The 22,719-nt window shown below is 38.2% G+C and overlaps 1 protein-coding gene across 11 annotated transcripts in view; it reads right to left on the minus strand.

Annotated features, from left to right (window-relative positions):
• RFC1 (replication factor C subunit 1) overlaps positions 1-22,719 on the minus strand; it is a 77,429-nt gene that overhangs the window by 25,397 nt on the left and 29,313 nt on the right. For 6 of the 11 annotated variants that reach the window (XM_008957570.5, XM_063603516.1, XM_034958449.3 and 3 more), the window contains exons 5-10: positions 13,234-13,466; positions 12,277-12,354; positions 9,052-9,129; positions 6,996-7,083; positions 6,093-6,379; positions 2,612-2,719 (exon numbers count right to left, since the gene is read on the minus strand). In XM_008957570.5, the coding sequence (XP_008955818.3) occupies positions 2,612-2,719; positions 6,093-6,379; positions 6,996-7,083; positions 9,052-9,129; positions 12,277-12,354; positions 13,234-13,466 (872 nt within the window). The remainder of the gene's footprint in view (positions 1-2,611; positions 2,720-6,092; positions 6,380-6,995; positions 7,084-9,051; positions 9,130-12,276; positions 12,355-13,233; positions 13,467-22,719) is intronic. The other 5 variants (XM_034958454.3, XM_063603517.1, XM_055111280.2 and 2 more) reach the window with 1 other exon arrangement.

The raw sequence follows: 22,719 nt of genomic DNA on the forward strand, positions 1-22,719 counted from the left end.
CAAAACAACCCTGGAAAAATTGCACATGCAAGCCCCTATATCCCATATCCCAAATATCTATTATCTCCCAAATTATCACCCACTATGGCTCTGATTATCTTTTTACTTATCCAATCTTAGCACTTCTAGCCTCCCTATCAAACTCTTCCATTCTAGAATTTGGCTAAGCTCTTACTCCAGGAGCAGCCAGCCACCCCTAGTATCCTCAACCTCTTCTCCAACATTCCCTCCATAGCCTTGCCTTCACTGAAACCTGTCTGTCCCCTCAGGGCACCACTTTGACTGAAGTCCTCTCAAGCAGAACTTGTTTGGTCTCTCATACCCATGTACAGGAGGCAAGACTGGCATCTTCCTGCAGGCTCCCATAAAACCCATAAGCCCCTTAAGGCCGACCTTCTCGCTCCCCACCCCGGTCCCAGCTACACCATCTCTCCCTCTCTTTATTAGGGGAGCTATTAATCTCTATATGTACTTATATATACCAAGCAAACTGAAAATTAAATTTATACATATATTGTATACTTATCCCCTCCCCTCCTGCCTTCTCAGAAATCTCATGCTACAACTGATTCTCCTTCTCCTGCTGGTATAACTTCCATCTCTCCCTTTCTGGTAGGATCTATCCCATTAGCAAAACGCATGCTTTAAATATCTCCTACCATAAAAATACTTAAATCTCCCCCTAAATTCCACTTTCCATTCTAGCTAGAAGTCACTTCCCCTTCTAGTCCTTCTAGCTAGAAGTCCTCCCACTTCTTTCTCCTTCACAGCCAAACTTATCAAAAATACCTACTTTTGCTGTCTCCATTTTGTCTCCTCACACTCACTCTTCCACCCACTTCCATCAGGCTCTGCCTCCACTGTCCTTAGCTCTTGCTAAGGCCACTAAGGATCATTAATTCATGTTACTAAATGGAACAATTTCCCGTCTTCCCTTACCTGGAATCTTAACAGCATGACAGACTTAACTACTCAATCATTTTTGAAATACTCTCTCTTCCCTTTGCTTCTGTGATCCCACGCTTATCAAACTTCTCTCCCATGTTTGTAGCTGCTACTTCTCAGTTTCCTTTTGGTTTCCACCCTCTTCTACTTCACAAAGAAGCAGGGGCCAAGGCCCTCTTCTCTTCTTGTTCTGTACTAGTTTACCAGATGCTATTAATCCCTTCATGCCAAGAATGCCCAAGTTTGTCCATCTAGTTCTGACTTCTGTTCTAAGCTCCAGTCCCACATATCTGCTTGTCTACTCAGCATCTCCATGTGGACATCTCATATAACCCTAAAGCACAGTGTGGCCAACAACGAACTCATTATCATCTCCCCAAACCAGCCCTGCCACCAATCGCATCATCCACCAAGCTGCTCATGCCAATAACAAGATCATCCCCAATACTCTTTCTTCTCACTTTCCACTTCAATTATCACCAAGTCCCATAGATTTTGCCTCTTCCAGTGAAACCTCTCCACTTTTCGACATTTTCACTGCTCCCCCAGACCAGTCCCTATCACTTCTCACCATCTCTCCTGATGATCTCTGTGTAGCTATTTCTGCCCCATCCACGGCACTTGGTACATCAGCAGCCAGAGCGATCTTTCAGAAATTCAAATCTGGTCATGTTATCCCTCCACTTTAAAATTCCTTCTCGGCCGGGCCCAGTGGCTCACGCCTGTAATCCCAGCACTTTGGAAGGCCAAGGCAGGCAGATCACCTGAGGTCGAGAGTTCGAGGCCAGCCTGACCAACATGGAGAAACCCCATCTCTACTAAAAATACAAAATTAGCCAGGCATGGTGGCGCACGCCTGTAATCCCAGCAACTCCAGAGGCTGAGGCAGGAGAATCGCTTGAACCCAAGAGGTGGAGGTTGCCGTGAGCTGAGATTGTGCCACTGCACTCCAGCCTGAGCAACAGGAGCGAAAACTCCGTTTCAAAAACACAAAATAAAAATTCCTTCTCTTAGACAAAAGTCTTAAACATTAGGCCCTGCAAGATGTGATCCTATTAACCTCTTTGGCCATTCTCATCCCTTGGTCACTATGCTCCAACCATAATTTTTCTTTCAGTTCCTCAAACATACCATGCAAGAACCTTCCCCCTGCAGGAACATCATACATTCTGGCCCCTCTGCCCAGACCACCATGCCATCACAACCCCTTCACACCTGTTGAATCCCTTTCATTCTTCAAGTCTCCATTTAAATGTCACATTCTACATGCTCCACCAAGGACCAGGTTCCTCTGTTACACTACCTAAGGGCATCTTAGATTTTTCCCTCATAGCACATATCCCAATTATAATTAAATTATTTATTTAATGCCTCTTTCTTTAGGCTATAAGTGCCATGCAAGCAAAAACATTAGTTTTGTCACTGGTATAGTCTCAAAGCTCAGCCTTTCTAGTGCTACTTGTTATTTAAAGGGAACTTTTTCTAAGTATCAAGCAGTGATTCATAACATGAATAAACATCCCTAATTCTTGAAGACAGTAACTGAAGCTTTTCTGTTGCTCATTTTTAATTATTAATCCTCTGCTGCTATAATCATAGTGAATACATACATGGACCCATACGGCAGAGGCCCTCACAGAATGGCACGCCCTCTCAGTACTCTTACCTTTGGTATTTCTTTGGAGCCCAGAGCCTTGGGACCTTCTCGATTTAAGTAGCTTCGATAAGCTTGATAATTAGTGCGTTTCTTTTCAGAATCTTCAGGACTTACAGACTTTGGGAACAGGGAAAGGAAAATGAACAAAGTCATACAAAATTCATGCAAAATTTAAAATACATATCTAGAAATAAACATTATTTTTATTGTGTCACTTCTGTGTCTGGCTGTGAAATTAACAGTTTTAGCTACACAAGTACTTCCTAACTTACAGACAACTGACTTACGAACATCCCTGCATCAGCGCTTCTCAAAACTTTCCACTCTCTAAAGCCACACACCTCAGGGCAGATTATGGGAATAAGCCAAGTTGCCAGCTCCAAGCAAAGAAATGCAAAAAGTGTTTTACTTTAGAAATTCACCTGAATTTTAAATTATATTTCATGATATATCCATATATCCATGTTTAACGGGAAAATACATTTTTCCCCAAGTAAACCTGATCGCCCGAGAAGATATTCTGTGTTAATCCTATGACCTTCCATGCCCCTAAAGCACCAGCCTGCATCCCTAAGGACATAAGCATTCCAGTAGGAGAATCTAAACAGTCAGCTCAAAGAAGGTACAAGCTTTACTCCAAAGAGAAGACACGTTCTCTATGCTATTTCATCTCCTCCCATTCTACTTCTCTTGGGGAATTTACCGTAGGTATATCTCAGAAAATCCTGGGGAAACTTTTCAAACTATGCATCCCTAGATCCACCTCCAAGTTTCTCTTTCGGAGATATGGGGTATGGCTAGAATGTGTTTATGTGGGGGAAAAATATCTTAGATAGTTCTCATTTAAGAACCACTATCAGGTGTTTGTTATTTTTCCACTTCCTATTTTACATTATTTTTAACTTGTAAGCAATCCCAAATCCTTTTGAGAGTAGACAAAATAGTAACTTCTATACAAAGAAATGGCGGCCGGCTGCAGTAGCTCACGCTTGTGGTCCCAGCACTTTGGGAGGCCGAGGTGGGTGGATCACGAGGTCAGGAGATCGAGACCATCCTGGCTAACACAGTGAAACGCCGTCTCTACTAAAAAAATACAAAAAACTAGCCGGGCTTGGTGGCGGGTGCCTGTAGTCCCAGCTGCTCGGGAGGCTGAGGCAGGAGAATGACGTGAACCTGGGAGGCGGAGCTTGCAGTGAGCTGAGATCGCGCCACTGCACTCCAGCCTGGGTGACAGAGCGAGACTCCGTCTCAAAAAAAAAAAAAAAAAAAAAAAAAAAAAAAGGAATGGCTTAACCAATAAAATAGTTCAGCTGGTTTGGCTAAGAGGTCGATAAGCCATTAACAGGCTGGTCCTAGAATCTAACCCTACCTTCTAACAATGGTTCTCAAATGTTGGTGTGTGTTCATATCATATGAGGAGCTTATTAAAATACAGCTGCCCACACCACATTCCCTGGGAAACTCCATATTTTTAACAAGTTTCACAAGAGGGTCCAGTGCATACCAACATGGAAAAACGATTAATTTACAACACTCATTCTATGAAAAGAATTCTGAATGGTAAACAGCGTATACAATAACTTTGAAGGACACCCACTTTATGAAGTCAGAATTATTTGACCAAGACCAACTAAATGTATTAAATAGACTTTATTTGACGTTTCCAACCAAAACTGCTTAAGTAAAAGTTTTGAGTTATTTCTATTCTAACTTTAAAAAGTACAGTGAAGAGTATCATTTAAAGATTTCCTCTTTCTTCATAAAAACAGACTGCCTCTGTAAATGGAACATGTTTTAGTGTGCCTGAAGAAAACCATTCATTTACCAGATAAGCATTTAGTGCAGAAAAAATCTGAGACCAAAAAGTTAATTGCTCCTTTAAGCGTATTTATAAGCATTGTCCACAAACAAAAGCATTCTGAAATCATCACCATTTCACTGTTCTGCACTAAAATATAATGGTGATGACCAGTTAAAATAGGTGATATTCTACTTTTAATCCTAAGTGCCTAAGAGGCATGAATGAATAGTGGTTTCTCATTATGAATCTAAAGTAGTTCCAAATTGGAGATTCAGAGACCGTTCGCTTCTCAAATATATTTCCTAGCAAAATTTTTCAAAGATATTCATTATCTCATCATTTTTTCCTTTAAAAATAATTTCAGTATCGCAACACTGTTGTACAAGAATAAAAAAGAGTAAATTTAGGACTAAGCCAAATAACAATCATTTTAATAATAATAGCTAAGATGGCACTTATTAGGTCCCAGGCACTGCTCTAAGTGCTTTTACATATGAAGTCATTAGGTACTATTATTATTATTCCTATTTTACAAACAGCACCAAAGCACAGACAGGGGAAGTGACCAAACCTGCTCAGAGGCCCAGAGCCTGAAACTGGCTCCAGAGCCTGTGTGTGGAGCCACTATGTTATACTGCTTCAGAGGACCTGAGTTCAAGGCTGGCCCTGCCACTTACCAGGTGGATGATCTTAGAATAGTTAAACTCTTTCAGCCTGTTTCCTCGTCTTTAAAAGTTGAATAATAAAAATAAATATCTCACAGGGTTGTTGTGAAAATTATATGAGCTACCACATGTAAAGTATTCGCACAGTATCTGACACACAATAACAATAAATATGGGCTTACTTAGCTATATTAATACTCCATATCCTACAACAGCTTCTAAATAAGATATCTTAAAAATATTATAATGACTTATGATCGTTAGAAATAAAACTTGAAAACAAACCCAGACTAACACATAGCACCAAAATATATACAGCAGTCCCCCTTTATCCAAGGAGGGTATGTTCCAAGACCACCCCAGTAGGTGCCTGAAACCACAGACAGTACCAAACTCTATATATACTTACATGTACTGTTTTTTCTATCTAATAACCAAGGCGGCTACCAAGTGACTAATGGGTGGGTAGTGTATCCAAGATGGATATGCTGGACAAAGAGATGATTCACATCCTGGGTGAGATAAAGCAGGCTGGCCAGAGAGATTTCATCACGTTACTCAGAAGAGTACCCAATTTAAACCTTATTAATTGTTCATTCCTGGAATTTTCCATTTAATACTTTCAGAACATGATTAACCACAAGTAACCGAAACTTCAGAAGGCAAAACCATGGATAAGGGGGAATACTGTACTCCCTAGAAAGTTCCTACCAAGGCCGGGCGCGGTGGCTCACGCCTGTAATCCCAGCACTTTGGGAGGCCAAGGTGGGCAGATCACCTGAGGTCGGGAGTTCAAGACCAGCCTGACCAACATGGAGAAACCCCGTCTCTACTAAAAATACACAATTAGCCGGGCATGGTGGCACATGCCTGTAATCCCAGCTACTTGGGAGGCTGAGGCAGGTGAGTTGCTTGAACCTGGGAGGCAGAGGTTGCAGTGAGCCGAGATTGTGCCACTGCACTCCAACCTCAGCAACAAGAGCAAAACTCCATCTCAAAAAAAAAAAAAAAACAAAGTTCTTACCTCTTTTTTAGCTGGAGAACTTTTGGTTTTCTTAGGAGTTTTTGTCTCTCCTTTCAATTTAATGGCATTTTCTTTTCTTTTTGAGGCCACAGGCTCTATTTCTTTATAAGAGCTCTCTTCTTTTCTTTTCATAATTGCCAGCTTAGAACTGGCCTTGGGAGAAGAGACTTCTCCTATTTTGTCAGCTGATGACTTGGAATGTTGCTGAGATTCTTTTGAACTTTCATATTTACTTTGCTTCCTAGGACTGTAGCTCTTTCTTTCATCTGAAACTTGTGCTGTTTTTACTAGGAAGAAAGAAAAGATTATGATTGTTGTTTTTGGAAAATGATAATCTATATCAACTTTTCTTTCATTTTTCAACTGAGTAATCTTAGCACAGAATATACCCTGAAGGCCCAAAGTCCTAAAGTGTCAAGACCATCTGTTTATAGTAAATCTATAAATACATTTACTTATAGGACTAAGATCATCTAGACTAGCAGATGATTTGCTATCAGAACCACTGAAGAATAAAACCTACAGGCAATAAGCAAGAGAGTGAAGATGACCTGGCCAACTATGAGTCAACTCTGAGACTACCTCTGACATGAAAAGCTCAAAACATCTAGGTTCTTCATCTTTATATACTGAAATCCACATATTGCACTATACTTGGAAATTAACAGGAAGCCAGGAGTTTTAACACAATTCTCACAGTAATCATAGAGCAGATGGGCATTCTGTACCAGCTAGCATCCAAAGAGCTTTCAAAGTTTCTAAGTTCAATATGCTCTAATAGTCCTATGAAATAATGTCTACCTAACAATACATAATTACTGAATAGGATACTTAAACAAGATTATCATGAATTTACTTCCATGAAGACAAGTGTTCCATCTTACTTTTTTCTGCTAGTATTACCTTTATGAAGATATTTATGTTTTTCTGCTTTACTTAAATTGGCTTGGACAGATGAAAATGTTTCTCCCGCTTCTGTGTCCTTTCGAGCCTAAACAAATTTTAAAAGTGTCAAATGTGACAAATAATAGAAAAACTATTACCATAAAATCTGTTGTTAAAATCCATTAAAATTTTAAGAGTCACCTTTCAACTAGCAGGACACTACAATAAACTGTCATTCATTTATCCACAAAATTTCCAAGGCAAATGAGGCATATTTTATTACTTCATGTTACAAATGAGGAAACAGATGAAAGGGTATAAAAATACATCTATAAAAATTATCCCTCTTCATCCCAACCTGTAAATCTGGAAGTAGAAGCCTTATTTCTCCTTCATCTCAACTCTCAAATTGTTAGTATTAAGCAGTTAAAAACTAAAATCTAAATTTGAAAGAATAAAATAAAAATAAACAAAAGCTCGAAAGAAAATGAGAGCACTTTCTCAAAGGGGAAAAAAATATATCCATTCTTTCCACTGCTCCTTCAAAACTCCATTTTATAAAAAGTTCACAAATTGAGGTGTGTGATACAGTCTTTTAAAGTAATTATAATTTGAGTGTCTTTAGATGAAATAAGACTTTTCAAATGACAAAGTCTCTACCACTCCCTACTGTCTTAACACCTGCCTGTTTAGTCTTAGCTCCTGATGTATCTAGGTTTACAACTCTCTGCTTTAAAGAAGTAAAATCTTTTGAAGTAATCACATATTGACATTGACAATTATATTAACAGAATGTGATTCATCAGAAATAAAGCTAATCTCCTGGAGATAAATAAAAAATAAAAATTTAAAAATTTAAAAAATTAAAGTCTTGATGTTTTAAAGATTCCCCAAAATAAGACTGAGGCAGGCAGATCACTTGAGCTCAGGAGTTCGAAACCAGCTTGGGCAACATGGCAAAACCCCATCTCTACAAAAAACACAAAATTATTAGCTGGGTGTGGTAACACATGCCTGTAGTCCCAGCTACTTGGGGGGCTGCCGTGAGGGGATCAATCAAGCCCAAGAAGTCAAGGTTGCAGTGAGCTGAGATAGCACCACTGCACTCCAGCGTGGGTGACAAAGTGAGACCTCGCAAAAAAAAAAGAAAGAAAAAGATTCCTCAAAATATACTCATTATTATATGAGACTGTCATAATATAGATCTTAGAGTTAACTAATTAGAACTGACAAAACTGTGCTTCCTGAAAAGACAGTGATTAATATTGAAGTTATTAAGCTTGTGTTCCAAAAGAATTTTTATGAGCATTATTTTCTGAACAAGTACATAAGAACTCCTATGATAAAGGAGTAAGGAAAAGGTAAACTGGGCACAGAAGCTCATGCTTCTAATCCCAACACTTTGGGAGGCTGAGGTGGGAGGATAGCTTGAGCCCATGAGTTCGAGGCTTCAGTGTGCTATGAACGTGCCAGTGTAATCCAGCCTGGGCAAGAGTGAGACCTTGTCTCAAAAAAAAAAAAAGAACTAAAAGGCCAGGCATGGTAGCTCACATCTATAATCCTAGCACTTTGAGAGGCTGAGGCAGGAGAATCGCTTGAACTCCGGAGTTCAAGACCAGCCTGGCCAACATAACAAAACCCCCTCTCTACAAAAATATACAAAAATTAGATGGGTGTGGTGGCACACACCTGTAGTCTCAGCTACTCAGGAGGCTGAGGCAGGAGGATCACTTGAGCTCAGGAGGCAAAGGCTGCACTGAGCCCAGATCATGCCACTGCACTTCAGCAGAGACCCTGTCTCTAAAATAAATAAAATAAAATAAAATATAAAAAGAATAAGGAAAAGATATAATTCTTTGTTTTGTGATAAAAGGTTCTGGTTTGTTTTGATGCCGTCACCCTTCTTTCAAGAAGAATAAGTTTCTCAATGAGCTTCCCCAAAAACATTTTTATAAAATAATTTAACTTCTTTCTGGAAAAGTTATTCATGTTTTGGCTAGAGCCTAGAACACGCAAGTATGAACACTGATCTGTACTGTATATTCAGAACGCAAATAGCCCAACATTATGCCACCTTTTTGGTCTTGGGTTCTTCATCCAACATGGCTAATGTTCTGGCAAACTCTTCATCTTCATGCAACTGCCTCTCCAGCTGTAAAATGTGTCAGCAAAGTGAGTTGAGTTGCTCTTTTTCTTTTCGTAAATAGAAGTTTTAAATGTCTGATTCATATATTTAGAAGAAACTAGAAAAACATTTTCCAGAAAATAATTATGACATTTTCCCACTCAACATTAATAGTGAAGTATCACAGGTTTGTTTCACTAAGCTGAATCAGATTTTGGAACATACAGTTCTGGTTTTGCAGGGATGACAGATAAAGTGAGCATATTTTTAAAGTCATATTTCTTACTTATAAAACATGAGGTCTGTACTTTTCTCTTAATGGTTCTTATGCAACACAGCTTTCTTATTTCTATTTATTGTCTAAAAAGACCTCTGAAAGGAATCTCAACCTAATAGGAAAACACAATCATCTGGGGAGCACAAAAATAGTGAATCTAAGAATTTAAAAAAATTATACAGTATTTTTTTGGCACATATAATAAGCTATATACAAATGTAAAATCACTTTTACTATCAAACTCCTATTTTCAATTACTAATTCAAATGCATCTGTTCTCACTTTTGAAAATTTAAGTCATCATGTCAGGAGTTCTACTAACATGCTAATGTAACACAGAGACATTCTAGTTATCTCAGTTATTTCAAAATACTTTCACATTCAGCAAAATGGAGCTCTTCCAAAAGAGAATATATAGCAGTGGAGTATCTTTCTCATTATAAACCAAATGGCTGTATGCTCCCTGGTAAAATGGCCTTACGTGATATTCAATAAAAAACACCCTACATTATTCAAACAAAGAAAAGGACTTCAAAATCCACTCAATCTTTTAAAAGTGAAGTGAAAAAAAAAAGGGAGGAAAAACTCTTACAGGGATAATTAGTAAAGACATCTTCAGTTACTGACACCTAAAAGTCCTTAATCAGATTAATAAATTACCCAAACAAGATTCTGAAAGAATGTGACAAAAATGGAAAAATAGGGGATTGTGATACAAAGTACCACACCTGGTTTGGAAAGGATTAGGTAACCCTCTAGTATTTGGATCAGGAGAAGTCAGGTTCCTAAAAATTACTTCCTAGTTCGACCCAGGCTACTTGTGCTACCTTGAGTCATGTGGATACTCGCTTGTAGTTTATGTAATTCAGTGTGATCAAGTAAGATAGAAAAACATTTTGAAAACACAAACTAAACTGCCAAAGTAATAAAATGTGAACAATCACAATATTGTTCTCTCACAATAATACTTATCAAGAGCCCATTGTATGCCAGACACTAAGATAAGCACTGATGTAACAATGGTTGAGTGAGACATAAATGGTTGAGACAAATGGTTGAGTGAGAGTCCTGGTGAAGGGACCTTAGAGCCTATACTTGTCATTCTAATTAAATAGCAAGTATAATAAATGATAATAGTAGCTATGACAGAGTGTGACAGAGTATATCGGAGGAGTTTCTAATATAGTTGAGGTAGTCTGGGAAAGTGACACTTAAGCTAAGCAAGAGGAAGGGAGTTCAAACAGCCGGCAGCTAAGTCTGGAACCTCTGACAGAAATGAGCGCTCCTCCCTGAAATACTTTCTTTGGCTTCTGTAAGATATCAACCTCTCCTGATGTTCCTACTTCACTAGCCACTCTCTCCTCTCCTTTGCTGGATCATCCTCCTTTTCCTGACCTCTAACAGTGGCCCAGGGCTCAATCCTGAGACCTTTTTTTCTTTTCTATTTGCATTATCTCCCCATGATCTCATCCAGTTACACAGGTTTAAATATTACTCAACTGGTAATGATTTCCAAATGTCCATCTTCAGTTTAGACTTCTCCCCTGAGTTCCTGACTCTTCTACCCAACCACCTACTCTGCCTTTCCATTTGGAAGTCTATTAGACATCTCAAACTTAACTTGTCCAAAAGATCTCTCTGTACCAAACCTGTTCTGCTTCCTGTGTTCCAGCCTTAGTAAATCGTATCACCATTCACCCAGTTGTTAAGGCCATAACTGAATATTATTTTCCGAGAGACAAGGTATTGCTCTGTCACCCAGACTGGAGTGCAGTGGCTCAATCACAGCTCATTGCAGCCTGAACCTCCCAGGCTCAAGCAATCCTCCCACCTCTGCCTCCCAAGTATCTGGGACCACAGGTGTGCACCACCATGCCCAGTTGATTTTTGTATTTTTGGTTGAGATGGGATTTCCCTATGTTACCCAGTCTGGTCTCAAACTCCCAGGCACAAGTGATCCTCCCACCTCGGCCTCCCAAAGTGCTGGAATTACAGGCATGAGCCACCACACCCAGCCTCATCTGTGAATCTTCTTCCCTCACACCTTACATCCAATCTGTCAAAAACAACTTGTACCTTTCAAGGCACATTCAGATTATGCCCACTTCTCACTGCCTTTTCCTATTACAAGCTGACATCTCTCACCTACCATTCAGTCTGCAAACTGATCTGCTTTTGATCTTGCCCCCACCATGAACTATTAACATCATCGAAGCCAAAGTAATTTTCTTTTAAGATCCATCAAGTCATGTCACTTTTCTATTCAAAACTCCAATGGGGCTGGGTGTGGTGGCTCACACCTGTAATCCCAACAATTTGGGAGGCCAAGGTCAAGACCAGCCTGGCCAACATGGTGAAACTCCGTCTCTACTAAAAATACATAAATTAGCCGGGCGTAGTGGTGGGCGCCTGTAGTCTCAGTTACTGGGGCAGGTGAGGCAGGAGAATCACTTGATTCCCAGGAGGTGAAGGTTGCAATTAGCCAGATTACGCCACTGCACTCCAGCCTGGGCAACAAAGCGAGACTCTGTCTCAAAAAATAAAAAATAAAAACTCCAACGGTTTCCCATTTGGAAGACACTAAATTCCAAAGTCCTTATCATTAACATCCTTTTTGTGGGTATCAAAGACCTATCATGACCTACAGGATTTGCTGCTAGCCATTTCTTCAAAATCATCTCACAGCACTTGATCAATCTTCTCTAAAAATAAATCTTTCAGTAAATAATTCTCCCCTGGTCTCATCATTTATCTTGTACAGAAATTTAGATTTTCATTTATTAGATTTTAACTTATTTTACATGTAACTTCCAATGAGGTTCAATTCAAAACCTGGCTGGACTAAATAGCTAGTCACAATATCAAGTTACTAATGATTCTAAGCAAAATGCCAATACCTCCGCATCTTCATCAAGCTGTAATTGCTTGGTGATGGCTTCATCTTGTAATCCAGACTCATCTGTATTTTGTGAAAGCTATATTTCAAAGAAAATCAAGCAAAATCAGCATAAACCTTAAGTTAAAAATAAGGCACTTTTTCTTGACTGTTGCTGATTAAATACACCAATGAGAGATAAGTGTATCAGTAACAGCTGCAATGTACACCAGCCGGAAAGTCAAATTTATGGCTACTCCCTGACCATATCCAATCCCTAATAAATATCCTATAGACAGACCTGTCTCACTTAGTTCTATTGATATGTTCAAGAGAAGTACCAAAAATAAAAATAAAAAAACCCAATCCTGTAGATTAATGTCTTGGCTTGACAAGTAGTCCAGAACATTGGCAAACCAATATGTGAGAATGATTACATTGTTCTATGGAGGAAGTGATAGAATCAACAAGCATACATTATGGGGCAGGCTTTCTTTAACTCAGGGGACTACTTTCACCATAATTTATCTGGTATGTCTGTTTCCTAAATGGCCAGAAACAGATGAATCCAATATCTGCCAAAGTAGAGAAGGTCAGAAGTGTAGCATAGGTATGCTCTATTTATAAGGAATCTATTTATTATCTCATTTGGAAACAAATTTATCGCTAATATTGACTGGTTGATGTCAATAGTAAAATGAGTTTGCATTCTGAGAACTCAATTTAAATTTGAATAATTATCATTTTTTCTTATGGCTTAAATGATCTTTTCCCGCTTTCAAGAATTAAAAAATTAAATATGTAACATTCCAACTTCCTCATCCTTTAAAATGAGGGCAATACATTTTATCCATAATCATAGGAAAATTATTTTAATTATTAAAACATGTTGCCTATTTACTACATCCTAGTTTCTCCTGTTAATATTAGTGAATGGGTATAAATCCTGAGCATACTTGCTTATACGTAGAACACTTACCTCTTTTCTTTTGCTTGCCACCATCTTCTTATTAGATCTTTGGACACTTCCAGTTCCAAAATAATCAAGTACTGATGTGGGTGTAAGTTTTATTGGTGATAAAGGCTTATTCTTGGTCTTAGTGTTTTCTTCATTCTTTTTCATGTTTGATGTTCCAAGATGACTATTTGTAGATCTTCCATTCTCTTTTGATTTAGAGGCCGCCTTCTTACACATAAAGTCATCTTCTTCATCTTAAATGAAATGTAACCGAATATTTTTTATAAAACATCAATTCGGTTATACAAAGAAAACACTTCTACCAACTTTATAAAAAGTATACAAGAGGCTAGACATGGTGGCTCATGCTTGTAATCCCAGCACTTTGGGAGACCAAGATAGGAGAATCATTTGCGCTCAGGAGTTCGAGACCAGCCTGGGCAACATCATGAAACTCCTTCTCTACAAAAAAATTAACAAAAAATTAGCCAGGCATGGTGGTACACACCTGTAGTCCCAGCTACTAGGGAGGCTGAGGCAAGAGGATATAAACCCAGGAGGTTGAGGCTACAGTTAGCTGTGATTGCACCACTGCACTCCAGTCTGAACAACAAAGACCCTGTCTCAAAAACAAAATAAACATCCAAGAACTTAGAGATGCTAATAACTTTTTTTCCCCCATCTCCTAAATTCAACCATCATCCCCACATTTACCAGTGCCAGGCCTGTAATACGCTATATCCCCCAGTTACTACCAAGAGTACACAAATATTTACTGAGCACTCATTATGTACCAGGAACTTAAGATACAGCAGTGAATAAAAAAGACAAAATCCCTGCCCTCATGGAACTTAAAGTCTAGAAGAGGAAACAGATATACAAATAAACAAATATACACTGTCAAGTTAAATGTTCTATGAATAAAAAGTAAAACAGGGTGAAAGAATTAAAGAGTGATGAAGGGTACTCTTTGAGATAAGGTACTGAGGGAATGCCTCTTTGATAAACAACATTTTAACAGAGGCCTGAAATGAAGATACCTCAGGCAAGAATATTTGGGCAATTAAAACTACAAATGGAAAAGCCAAGACGGAAGTGTGCCTGGAGTTCAATGTGGCTGCAGCACAATGCGGAGGCGTGCCAGAGAGTTCAGGTGAAAGAGGTAGGGGCCAAATCCTGGAGGACTTTCTAGGCAATAGGAATAATTTTAGTCTTTATTATAGAATGGGAATCCACTGGAGAATTCTGAGAATAGTTTGTGACCCAACTTAAGGCCTGTCATTTGGAAAACACACTGCAGAGCGGGGGAAAGTGAATGCAGGGAGACCACTCAGAAAGCTACTGCAGTTCCAGATGAGATACGGAAGGCTTGGACTGTGGTGGTATTCGCAGAGGTAGTAAGTTGTCAGGTTCTAGCTATATATTGCAGGTGAACTATCTACTGATATCTAACCATTCATTTAAGACCATAAATTATTTGTTACATTTTATTTTTCTAAAAAGTTTCCACAAAACATCTGGCTTTAAATGTCTTTTTAAGCATTCATGACAATGTTTAGATAATTAGGAGCTCCAAAAATGTACCTTAAAAGGGCCTCAATAAATTTGTTTGCTTCAGTGACTCACAAAAAAAAAAAAAAAAAAAAAAAAAAAAAAAAAAAAAAAAAAGCTTTTCGATTTGGCCTATAAACAAAAGAAATCCAATAAAAATGAAAATCTAAGAGACAAACATGAGGCCGGGCACGGTAGCACACACCTGTCATCCCAGTACTTTGGGAGGCTGAGGCGGAGGATTGCTTGAGCCCAGGAATTCAAGATCAGCCTGGGCAATATAATGAGACTCCATCTCTACCAAAAAAAATTAGCTGGGGAGGCAGGCGGATCACTTCAGGTCAGGAGTTCGAGACCAGCCTGGTGAACATGGTGAAACCCCATCTCTACTAAAATTACAAAACTTAGCTGGGCGTAGCAGTGCGCGCCTGTAGTCCCAGCTACTCCAGAGGCAGAGGCAGAGGGTGCAGTGAGCTGAAATTGTGCCTCTGTACTCCAGCCTGGGAGACAGAGCAAGACTCTGTCTCAAAAAAAAAAAAAAGAAAAAGAAAAATTAAGCTGGGCATGGTGGTGCAGGCCTGTAGCCCCAGCTACTCAGGAGGCTAAGGCAGTAGGAGGATCGCTTGAGCCCAAGAAATGGAGGCTGCAGTAAGCCTCGATTGTACCACTGCACTCCAACCTGTCTCTAAAAAAACCTTTTTTAATACAATTGAAAATAGGCCAGGTGCAGTGGCTCACACCTGTAATCCCAGCACTCTGGGAGGCCAAGATGGGTGGATCATTTGAGGTCAGGAGTTCATGACCAGCTTGGCCAACATGGTGAGAGCCCGTCTCTACTAAAAACACAAAAATTAGCTGGGCGTGGTGGAGTATGCCTGTAATCCCAGCTACTTGGGCAGTTGAGGCAGGAGAATCACTTGAACTGGGAGGCGGAGGTTACAGTGAGCTGAGATTGCACCACTGCACTCCAGCCTGGGCGACAGAGTGAGACTCCCTCTCAAAAAAAAAAAATTTTTTTTTAAATAAAAGACAACCATGAAGACTAGGTCATGGTGGGGATGGGGGACGGTTCACTGTATCAATCTGGTATGCAAAGCCACATATGAGTGGCTCCTATGTCCTCTCAACTGCTCCCTCATTCAACTACGAACATTTGCTAAAGGCCTTACGTCCCAGGCACTGTGTTATCCTTATGTGGCTGCCATTTCAAACATGAAAGTATCTAATGATATGTAAAAATCAAAAGGATTTAGCCTTACCTTCTAATTATTATATTTATATTAAAATGAAACTATAAATTTTGCAACACATCACTCTTACAGGTTTCTGATTACTAAATGTAAAAAGTAACCCGCTATTTAAAGCAAGCATGCAGTAGAAATCTCTGAGGATGCCAGTGCCCTTCACTACAAGCACATTTTCTCTAATAATTTACAGCTCACCCCTCCCTCCAAGGGCCTCCAAAAACCACAGATATATCCATTAGATGGCTCCACACTCTTGACCACAATCAGCTAGACCAGGAGTGAGCACTTCAGCAAGGTGGGGCCAACTTTATCCTTGATTTGCTCAACCAGTGTGTACAAACCAAGGTGCAAAAGGTTTATTTCTACATTCCATGAGATAAGTTAGCAGGCTCCTAATAAATTTCCCCATTTTGCTTACACTAAAGTGTTTCCAACTGAAAGAGTTAAATTAAAACATACTTGTTTCACTTCTCTTCAACTATAGTCAATCTACCGTCAAGCTTTAATTAAAAATTTATCCATAACTCTTTCTAAAGCACATCCAAGGCCTGATACAATTAACAGATTTCAGTTCAACCACGTTACAAAGAGTCAACAGACTAGGTTCAGTCATTCATATATGTGTGTGTGTGTGTGTGTGTGTGTGTGTGTGTGTGTGTGTGTGTGTGTTCTCCCTACCTAACTACTGGTTCTTCTCTGCCTCTTTGCCAGACAGGAAAAAGGCTTTGCAAAAGGCTAGGTAACATCACCATTCCATTTATAACAGCCACGTGGATCACCCATAATAGTCCTAGTAACTAACCATTGAGAATATAATCTCAAAGTCCTTTCCTTTTCTCTAAAATAATAACACAATGATCATGGTATTATAGAAACTCAAATTTTTTAATACTTGACAGCTGACCAGCTATACCCAGTATATGTTAAATTTCTTATCTTATTAAATTTTATAATGTTTATTTGCTTTAAGTTCAACAACAACAATTGTACTTCTGGGCAAGAGGGAGTCCCTTAATGGAGAAAGAACAAACTTAAATTGTCTCTGAAATGATGGTGCTCTACCAATTTCCCACCACCTTAAAAATGCCTAAAATACTAACATTCCATTTCCACTACACCTAGCCGTGCTTATAAGCAGTATGACAGAAAACCCCATAGCTGAGTGGGTGAGATCAACTACTATGGAGAGCAGATTGTAACAGGGCAAGAAAACGGGAAGACAAAAAGTAAATGACCACGTAGGCAAAGATGGCCTCAACAACCATAACAATGGCAGTACAAAGAGAGAGATGTGAGTATTGTGTATAATATGGGAAAACAAATAACCTAAATATCTATTAATATGTATACTCAACCATGTAACAAAATCTCTACAGCAATAAAAATTATAACAAATATCTATATTTGCTCATAGAAATATATTCATATGTTTACTAGGTGGCAAAAGCAGATGACATAACAGCATGTTTAATGACACTGTTTATCTATAGATATATACATAACTTTTAAATTCACATTCTAAAATCTGAAAAGAATCAATAAAACATTAACAATTTTTATCTCTGATTAGGGAAATATGGGTAATTTTTATGTTTTTTTCACACCTTTTGATATGGCTTGGCTGTGCCCTTAACCCAAATCTCATCCTGAATTCCCACGTTATGGGAGGGATCCAGAGAAAGGTGAATGAATCATGGGGATGGGTCTTTCCTGCGCTGTTCTCGTGATAGTGAATAACTCTCATGAGATCTGATGGTTCTATAAAGGGGAGTTTCCCTGCACAAGCTCTCTTCTCTTGTCTGCCGACACTTGAGACGTGCCTTTCACCTTCCACCATGATTGTGAGGTCCCCAGCCATGTGGAACTGTAAGTCCAATAAACCTCTTTCTTTTATAAATTGCCCAGTTTTGGGTATGTCTTTATTAGCAGCATGAAATCGGACTAATACACCCTTTTCTCCGTCTAATGTTTTACAACAAATTGACTACATCCTAGAACTCTCTGACCCCTTAGCTTTCAGAGTCAGTGCTTTAGTTTCTACCTCCTCTCCACTCTTCTTTGCTTACTTCTGTTCATTATTTATCAGCATCTCTGCTATTCTGTTGCTGGCTTCACAGACTTCATGGTATCTTTTTATTTACTATTAATAAGTTTTTATTGAGCATTAAACTACATGCCAAGAACTTCATAATAAATTATCTTTAGTCAACTAGTCCTACCTCCTTATTCAATACATAGACCCCATTTTCCACATTTCTAACAAAAAAATAGACTAGACTTAAATACTTTCAAAATCGAGCAATGTTAATTCACCTTCTTTCTTTAGCGAATAGCAAAATACTATACTCCTTAGGAAAGTTTTTCCTTATATTAAGTCAAAATACTTCCCTGTGAATTCCACCTACTTTCCTTAATCTATCCGCTGAACAGGGAGAAAAAGTTTATCTACTTTTTCCACATTCAGCCTCTGAAGACTGCCCTTATTTCTTCCTTACGTCCCCTTCTCTATAAATAGTAAAACAGTTTCAAGCCAATCAACATTTAGGTTACTGGGAAGATTAAATTTTTCTTGAAGGGCCGGACATGGTGGCCCACGCCTATAATCCCAGCACTTTGGGAGGCCAAGACGGAAGGATCACTTGAGCCCAGGAGTTCAAGACCAGCCTGGGCAAAAGAGCAAGACCCCATCTCTACAAATACAATAACACAAAATTTTAGAGGCTAAGTGCCCAGTGTAGCACCTAGCCATGTTACAGCCATTCAATAAATAAAAGTAGTATTCTCTGGGAAAAACAGTGCTGAACCAGAAGTCTAGAAAACTAAAATTCTAACCTAAGTTTGACTTACTATTTTTAATTAATCATCTGGGTTTCACTGTGATCTTCTGTAAAATGTTGGACCAAACAAACTCTTAAGATTTTCCCCTTTACAATTTTATGACCCTATGGGTAGCCATATAGATTTTTTTAATATTATACACAATATTGGTAAAAATGTGATGAGTTTGTACTAATAAAAACACTAATTATAAAAGTGTAAATTAGTGTGACTTTTCTAGAAAGTAATTTGGTAGAACACACCAGAACCTTAAAGAAGTTCATATCCTTTAGCATAGTAACTCTTGGAGATAATCAGAGGTGATGACAAATATTTACATATAAATTTAGTCTAGTCATCACACTATTAGGAACATGAAAAGTATAAGCAACTGAAATGCTTGAAATCGGGAAAATATTTATATAAATTATGGTCTAACTATACAATGGACTCATGAAGCCATGAAAGATTAAGCCCAAATTTCGAGGCTGAAAAAAAAAAAAAAAAACCTCATGAAAATAGCAAAACGGCTGTCAAAAAAACAAAATACATCACTCTGTTATGTGCACCCTAATGTTATAGGTATAAACATCACCCCTAACAGGGGAGGTTCTTGTTATGAGCCTCCTCTACCAGAGATCTCTTTACAATAGTGGAGGGTAACAGAGCCCTTCTCTGAATACATGAATTTAAATTGAACAATGTCTTCAAGCTATAGATTAAAAAAATGTACTATAGCTAAACACAGGCATAATTTTATAAACATTTTTATAATTTCTGAGAAAAATTTAATTACACATGGCTCTCCAAAGAAAAAATATGGGAGTGTTCTACAAGATACTTCAAGTATGTTTTCATTGTGTTAAACAAAAATTGCAAATAAGGCTCCTTTTCTCTGTTAACTACAAAATAAACAGCTCTCTAGGCCCCTAGGAAGGTACCAGTAACTCTAGTAAAACACAGTTATGAAAAGAAAAAGGGAGGGTAATTCTCAAGGACTGGCTCTCTTGCTTTAATATCTATTTAGTGCCCCCTGATTTGCCAATTTCCCCATACTCCTTACAGTTATGAGAATAACATTAAAAAAAGCAAATTCATGATCCTAAGCATTGAGATATTTCTCACAAATATAAGGGATTTCATATTTATTTTATAAATAAATATGGTACCCTATAAGCCACAGGCATATCTGAAAACACTGTCATCTTGCCTTGATGAAACCAGAAAACTTGAAGAACGAGCAGTCCTACTGTTTCTCTACTATGACTTCTGAACTAGTTGTCTTAAAGTTCCTTTGCCCTTAACATTTTAAAGGCTATACCAATATATTATGGAAAGAAGACAAAACAGGCCAAGAAGACAACTAGCTGCTTCCAACAGACAGTGACTTAACAGGTGTTGCTGTGAGGATCCTCATGTAAAATAAATATTTTACAATCCTACACAGTGTGTAGAGATGAAACATTCCAAATAAAGTTGTAGTTGTTCTTTTTTAACATTTGTTCTTGTTTTCTAATAAGCTTAAATTGGATTCCGCCTCATAGGAAGCCAAAGGCAAACTATGTTCTCTTCTCCCCAGAAACTTACAATAAAATAATGATAAACAGATCTAAGTCAAATTGAGGAGAACTGGTTGAAAATCATGAACAATTGAACACTTAGATTTTCCCTCTAGGATATCTGTCTTCTTGTAAAAACACCATTTATTTTTATTTATAGGCAACATAACCTCAAATGTGGTACCAACAACCAAGCAAACTAGCATTATCACATTATCCTACACACAGCAGAGGAATTGCCTGGGAGAGAAGATTGCTTTAACACTCTGTGTTAGATACATTCATTTATTTAGAAGAATAACAAAAGAGAAATAAAAAATGTGGGGGTCCATATAAAAATCTATTTAAAAGGCAAGAAGGAAAAAAGTCTAATTCTGGAATTCATACTGCTGAGAATCTGGCCTTTCCAAACAGATCTCTGAATTCTAATTCTGTGATTTTCTTTTCTTTGGTCTAGAATACACAAAAAGCAAATTAATGAAGAGATCCAGTTACGGGGATTAAAATAATTTATTTAGCAACAAAAACTAAAAAAGGAATCAAGGTGTTTAAAGCCTTTTTCTATAAAGTTTCTTTTCAATATTTCCTTGAGTCAAAAATCTAAACCATCATTTTGGTTTCAGAGACAGAAAAAGGTTCATGTATGTGCCAAGCCTTCAATAAATACTGGTTAAATTAAGTGGATGGAAGAGAAACTAAACATAGCACTTTTGCCCATTTATGTGGTAAATCAGACATTCTATACATATCAGCATAAAATAAAACCCCTAAGACTGCTCATCTTCAATCAAGAAACCAAAGATCTCATGATTCACTGCAAATGAATCCTCTTAGAATCAAATAGAGTCAGTTATATTTTTAAAATAAACCATATTTTATAATTCGTGGGGTCTAGTGAGGTAGCTGAGTAATGATAAATAAGAGAAAAAAGTACTGGCTTGAAATGTGATGTTATCCACCACACAGGTACCGAGTCCACTGGAATGCCTGAATAAGAAAAAGTGGGGGAAAGGCCTGGGCAGTTGGCCACAGGTACATTACCCAAAGCTTCTTACAATTCTAAGGCATAAAACGGGCAATATAAGGAAATCTGCCTGACCACAGAGTTAAGGGAGTGATTCTGCAATCAATGCAATTTCCCCACTGCCATTCACATACATCTTCCCCATACAAGAGGAGAGAACAGTGCTGGTCTCAGTACGAAAGCCAAGTATAAGTCATTTTGTATATTATTTTATTATTATATATTGTATTGTATTAGTACTTAATGATATTTTCATCACATAATCCTACTTCCTTGGCATTCAGGAATACAGTCCTATGTCTCTCATAGTTTCACAAGTGCCTGACAGTAAAGTACATGTCACCAGAACAGTCTGTTCATTTTCAAAGATGCTTCGGAACCTCAGTATCTTAGTGTCTCATTATTTACTGTGCCCTTTTCAAATCTCCTTCCTCTCCATATGCCACTTAATTTTTTTCAGGTCCCATAATACACACTAATAAAAGAGAATTGAAGAACAAATTACCAAAAAAAGATTATAAGAAAGCATCTAGCTCTCATAAATATGTGCATTTGCAGATAAAATTGCTAAAGCACTATCAGTGACCTTTGAATCATCATATAAAATAGAAGCCCCTGAAGATTAAAGAAATGAAGTCCTAATTGTCAAAAAAGAGAAAGGCAGATCCACAACCACAGAACTACAGAAGACAGGTTTAGTGACAATGCTATACAGTAACATCATGAACTGGTCAGGAGCAGCATATGGCGCTCGACTGAAGTAGACAAGGGCTCACTAAGCATAAACCAAGGCCTAAGCCTTCATTTATTCTGTGAGTTATCAGACTAGTAGGTGAAATGAATACTAAAAATGATATCTGGACTTAAAGTATCCACCAAATTCTCTTCTGATAAGAGGCAGGGTTTCTAACCTCCACGTTACTGACATTTGAAGCCGAGTAACTCTCTGTCCTGTGCATTGCGGGATGCTTAGTGGCATGCCTGGCCTCTGCCACTTACATGCCGTAACATCCCCTAGTTGTGACAACCAAAAATGTCTCCAGATATTGCCAAAGCCCCCTCAGAAGGCAATATCACCCTTGGTTGAGAAACACTGATTTATGGCAAGATAGAGAAATACAAAACAATAGTCATTACTAAGATTCATAAGTAATTAGACAGTTATTCATAAGAAACTAAACAGCTATATCCAGGGTGCTGATGATGATTCAAAGCAAATTTTGAAAAAAACTTTATTTGTCCCTTAATGCTAAACAATTTTAATAATGATTCAGGAAGGAACACAAAGATAAATCTATCAAATTTATAG

This window comes from Pan paniscus, chromosome 3 (genome assembly GCF_029289425.2).
Source record: "Pan paniscus chromosome 3, NHGRI_mPanPan1-v2.0_pri, whole genome shotgun sequence".
Classification (NCBI taxonomy): Eukaryota; Metazoa; Chordata; class Mammalia; order Primates; family Hominidae; genus Pan; species Pan paniscus.